Here is a 5,844-nt window from a genome sequence, read left to right as displayed (position 1 = left end):
TTTAATTCTTCCAAATATTGATGGAAACATCTGCGTTTTGGAAGTTTCCATGATATCATAGTATTGGAGACAGAAATTTTAAAAAAAGAGAAAAAAAGACTGAGCCACTGCCCATAGAATTTTAGTGGTTAGGGGCAGCTATCATATAAAAAGAAGATAAGATTATCTCTCGGACATAAAAGATAGGCAAAAAAGTAAGATGAGGAAGGGGGGGATGTTCCCAATTAGAGCTTCAAGTGTAAATGCCCTAAAGCAAGGCAGTGTTGAGCCTTGGGAAACTGCAAGTCCCTACGTGACAGAGAATTCTAAGCTAGCTGCATGGTAGGCTAGAGGAGTCTGTGATACTGGTGAGCAGTGGCTAGACCCTCAGATGGAGAAACTCATGGTTCAGAATTAATCCTGAAATGAGAAACCTCCCTTAACTGTTACTTTGGGATTGTGGGTAAACCAGAGAGAATTTCCACCTTGGCCAAGGATAGAATGTGTCTTATGCTCTTGTCCCAGTGTAGATGAACACAATGTGTTTTAGTCACATTATCTCAGGGAGTTTCTGAGAAGTAAGGCTGAGTCTCCTTTGAGGTGAGAATGTAAGAAGCCACTGGGCACTTTTCACACTGAGCTTGGAAGGTCAGATCCTGCTCCATCAAAACTATTCGAATTAAGTTATCATATACATAAGTGAGTCCTAGGTTTTGGTGCTGGTTAAATTAATGAAAACAAGAGTGGTTTACATGAAAGAAGCTTCTAGGAAGGAGGAAAGTTGTCAGTCCTTGACAAAAATTCTAGGAACTTTGTGTTGCATCTGTCTGAGGGAGTATACCTCATACCCATACTGAATGACTTACCACGTAATAGGAAAATACTACTGAGTTTTCCTGGCTAATCATTTTAGCTGACTGGATTTCTTTGCTCTAGAATGCTACATACTTGCTGGTTTATGCTGTATTAAAACAAACAAAAAATCCCAGCAGGGTGTGTGGCATCACTGGGGTTCAAGTTAATAATAGTAATACATGCCATGTTGAAGTCTCAATAGAGGCCAGGTGCTATTCAGACACTTAACACATATTAATCGCATTCCACCAGTCCAATAAGACAGAGTTTATCAAACCCACTTTACTAATTCAGAGCCTGATGCTAACAAAGTTTAGAAATGTGCCCAAATTTACACAACTGTTAAGGGACAAGGTTGAAACTAGAATCCTGATCTAGGGTAGTTAAAAGTTCACATTAAACCCCTTTAATCTTTCTAGAGTGACTTTGGACTAATGAAGATAGTCCCAGATATGCAGAGAGAGCTCTAATTCTCCAAACCTGAGGCCCACCTTGTGCCTCTTAATTCAATTTTCCTTTTTCTTATTAAAAATGTATCTCAGGCAATAAAAATAAAGAACCTATGGTCATACTACTGAGTTGGACTACATTCCCAGTGCAATACAAATACCAAAACAAATGAGAGGCCTGAAAAGAAAGCCAATACTTGGTGGCAGTATGATCATCTACATATGCAATATCATAACTTCAAAATATCAGTATCATAAAATTATCCCGGACATCCCTTACGCTATAGAATATAAATCTATCGGTACAAACTTTACATGAGAATCTAAATCTGACTGATGAAGAGAAGGAAAATATCAGCATATTTTTTGCCTGACAGTCCTTTATCTGTCCTGGGACTCCTGCCTGGTGCTTCTGCTACCCCATCTCGCATCACTCTTAGAACAGGGAACAAGTTTTGCAGATGTGAAACTGTTCAAGGTTTGCAGGGATGTGGCAATTTCCAGGATGCCTTTAACCCAGAAGGCAGGAGCCAAGATTAGAGGACTGGATAGACAATCACCCCAGATTATTGGGGGACACACATAGACATGCTTCCACCTACTCTCAGAGTTAAGGGCCCGAGGCAGAGCTTTAAGGCTGAGCATGCCCAAAATTATTTGTCAGGACTTTGAGGGACTTAAGAGCCTTAAGCAGATTGATAGATGTAAAGGTAAATCTGAATGAGGAATGATGAAGGAACTCAGACAAAACTGTAGGGTTCCATAAAGTCTGGCTCAGACCATAAACCCTTGGAGGCCTGGAAAAGTCTCAGCTGGGTGTGGCTTATCCTGACTTCCACTTTGGAGGTCCCAAAAAGGTGAGTACCTTAAATTGATGGGAACAATCTCAGGTTAGCAAAGAGTAGAGTCCCAAGAATGGTCAGGTGGCAAAGTGAGGACTCTGAATAAGAATGAGAGAGCCACCCACACGAAAAAAAAAATATATATATATATAGAAGAGCTATAACTGATTACACCTGTGGGGCCTCAGGGAGGCAGGCCCTCACTTTGCAGGAGGCAGCCCCATTTCTGCAGGAGTGGTCTTGGACTTAATTGGAGTTATGATGAGGCCCCTGAGTGCTGAAGATAAAACTACTCCCTAAAAAGGGAACTTGCCCTGTTGTTAGGCTTATGAGGCAGAGGAAGAACGAGACATGTATCGTATAACCAAACATTCCCTCTAGAAACTCAGAAATATGAAGTGTTTGTTTAGAGGATAGCGGACTTGGATCACTAAAAAGAGAAGATTCAGTTTGCGATATAAACAAGAGGAAGATCCCAAGTGAAGGGTTAGGATCCACGACCCCTAATCAAGGGGTTGAAATGAGAACCACCCCTCCGGGCAGGCCTCTAAGGCCCAGCGCGCACAGAAGAAGCAGTCCGCCCCAACTGCCGCACTGGAACTCAGCAAAGTGAGGACTTGGTGTGCGGCCAGGCCCACCGGGCTCACAGGAGGGACAAACCCAGGCTCTGAACACACAAGAGTGCGGACCCCGAGTGAGGACCTAGGTCCCACCAACTCCTAACCAATGGGACCCCACGGAGCTCCGCGCGGCTCTCAGTTTTCAGGCGCCCTGGACAGCCCTGCTGGATAGGACCCGCCTACTTCCGCTTTGGAGTAGGGGTTTTTTTCCTGGCGCGCGCCAACGGCTGCGTTCCAGCTGAGGCGGATTCGCAGGACTGGCCTTGAGTCAAGGTGAGGACCCTGAGTGGGAGCTGCAGATACCACAGCCCTCCGATAGCGAAGGTGGGCCCCCTTTATCTCCCGCACCTTGCCATCCGGCTCTCAGAGGCCCCAACAGAGCCGTCAGACTGAATTTGGCCCCGAATGTGTTAGTAAGAAGGCTTTTCTTGCTGTACGGGAGTAGCCGATTCCGGAGGCCTATGCCATGTAGGTCCGAACTTCTCTCAGGATGAGGGCCCTGAGTGCTTAAGAGCCCCCCTCTATCCTGAAAAGGAGGTCGAATAGTGCAGCAACCCTTCTCTCAGCTCTAGGAGGCGCCAGGCAGATGAGACAAGATAAAACGCAAAGTAACCTCTCTTCTAGCGGTAACTAAGGGAGTCAAGGGCTTCATCCGCCAACTCCCAAACTCAGCAAAGGTGGCCTGGGCAGAGCTAGCAGACAGATTTCCTCTTGCAGTGGTGTCAGGGATGTGAGGACCATGGTTTAGTGGACAAAGTCCAATTCAGAAAAGGGGATCCAGTCCCTAAGGGGATTCAGGGTTGTGACACCGAGGAGGATGGGGTAACGTGCCAAGAAAGTAGGGGCCACCTGACACCTCAGCCCTGTTTCAGACCTCGGATATTGGACATGTTGCCATGATCAATTGCACTCACTTCTTCCCAGGCCATCTGAGGGATAGGGCCGATCAGGTCAAAGCAGGCAACCGCCAGCCATGGGTGACAGGGTTTCATGTTATGCCCGGTTTCTCAGAGAAACCTTGAGAACTCTGGGGATGTGTTACATCATACCAAAGGGGCCACAAAAAATCCTAAGTTCCGTGCTGGCAAACCTCTAGGATAGATGTCAGGCAGGAGTGGCCATCAGTTACTGCTCAAGAGAAACAGGGAAGTGAGGAGACTGGTCCCAGAATAGCAAAGAGAGAAGTCATGAACTCAGTAAGAGTCAAATTTAGACCTTGAGTTGGGATCGTTGTGGAACCACCTACCATAAGACCTCAATCTGCAGGCAACAGTCCCCACTCTTGGCAGTCTACATTTGATCAGAAAAGACCAACTTCATTTCCTTCAATTGGATTTCAGGGAGGTTGACACTTACTGTAAGAAGTTCTCTACCAGACATGAAAGCATGCATCTAAACTCTTTGCTATCAGCTCCAGAAATCTCAGGTGGAGCAACACCATCACTTCCTTATATCAGGTCAGAGAGAGGTGAGATCCTTAGTTGGAAGGCCCAGCCATTCATCAGCCCAAGGGGAGTGGTGGTAAGCCTTATGAGAAGACTAGGTGAGGAACTTGACTGGCAACTGAGGATCCAGATGAACTCAGGACACAGAGGACCCCACTAAGCTTATAGCACTGCGTGTTCCCTGATATGCAGGTGGACTGAGGCTCCTATCCAGTTCCTTCTCCTGGGTGCTTGAAAGCATTATAGTGTCAACATCAGAGTAGCAGAGGGGAAGGTGCCCAGATTGTGCCCAGAGTTGACATAATAATACTGAACATGAAGTAAGAGGACCCCATATGCTGGAACAAAGGGGGATACACTGACATCACCTGCTGTCGCCTGAGTAATGTCAAGGCAGGGCTGGTAGGATGCAGCGTGAGACTCTCTAAAGGTTCTGTGGTTCTGTTATGGGATTTTTAGGGGACAGACTGACCTGGAGGGCAGGAACCTGGTGGGTTTCTAGAGTAGTGCCCTCAAAAAAGTCTATAGAGGCAGACATCAAAAAAGTCAAAGTGGAATCTACCTGTTGAAAGTGCTCACATTCTCTCATTCTCCATCTAACAGGTGCCCAAATCACCTGTCCATTGGCGTACACTCCTGTCTGCTGTCCTGAACAAGAGCCATTATGCCTCGTGGCCACAAGAGTAAGCTCCGTGCTCGTGAGAAACGCCGCCAGAACAGAGCTGAGACTGAAGGTCTTAAGGATGCTGAGGCCACTACAGGAGAGGAAGAAGAGGCGGCTTGCTGCTCCTCTTCTGTTCTGGGGGATGCTGCCTCAAGCTCCTCTGGTGCTACACCTCTCCAGGCACCTTTCAGTGCCCTAGCCATCACCAGTCCCACTGCAGGTGTTTCATGTGAGGGATCTGCTGGAAAAGCCAAAGGCCGTGTTCGGAAAGGTAAAAATTCGTCTGAGCCTTCAACTTCCACTAGGAGCACTGGCAAAGATCTTCTAAGGAAGAAGGCTATTCAGTTGGTAGAGTACGTGATGCATCAGTATGTAATGAAGGAGCCCATTAAAAAGACAGACATGCTGAAGATAGTCCACAAATGGTACAAGAAGGACTTCCCTGAGATCCTCAAGAAGGCCTCTGAACGCATAGATCTGCTCTTTGGCCTAGAATTGACAGAAGTCCAGCCCAGCGGTAACTTTTATATACTTGTCGACAGTCAAGATGATGCCAGTGGTGGGAGCCTGAGCAGAGGCTGGAGATTTCCTCTAAGAGGGATTCTGATGCCTCTTCTGAGTGTGATCTTCTTGAAAGGCAACCACACCTCTGAGGAGGAGATCTGGAGGTTCCTGAATGCCTTGGGCATCTATGATGGAAAGAGTCACTTCCTTTTTGGGGAGCCTAGGAAAATTATCACTGAAGATTTGGTGCAGGGAGAATACCTGGTGTACCAGCAAGTGCCTAACAGTGATCCTCCACGCTATGAGTACCTGTGGGGTCCAAAAACCCATGCTGAGAGCAGCAAGATGAAAGTCCTGGAGTTTTGGGCCAAGCTCAGTGATAAGGATCCCACAGCCTTCGGATGTCATTACGAAGAGGCTTTGAGAGAAGCAGAAGAAAGAGCCCAAGCTGCACCCAGGGCTGATACTCCCTCCAAGGCCCCGTAG

At 46.9% G+C, this 5,844-nt stretch overlaps 1 protein-coding gene across 1 annotated transcript; it reads left to right on the top strand.

Annotated features, from left to right (window-relative positions):
- The first annotated feature begins 4,854 nt into the window (after positions 1 to 4,854).
- On the top strand, positions 4,855 to 5,844 carry LOC149991700 (melanoma-associated antigen B4-like). The gene has a single exon (XM_090264146.1). The coding sequence runs from the start codon at positions 4,855 to 4,857 to the stop codon at positions 5,842 to 5,844; it is 990 nt and encodes a 329-aa protein (XP_090120272.1).

The sequence above is a fragment of the Furipterus horrens genome, unplaced genomic scaffold (genome assembly GCF_987537825.1).
Source record: "Furipterus horrens unplaced genomic scaffold, mFurHor1.1.pri manual_scaffold_17, whole genome shotgun sequence".
In the NCBI taxonomy this organism is placed as follows: Eukaryota; Metazoa; Chordata; class Mammalia; order Chiroptera; family Furipteridae; genus Furipterus; species Furipterus horrens.
Note: the sequence above shows the minus strand (reverse complement) of the source record. Positions and strands in the feature narration are given on the sequence as shown.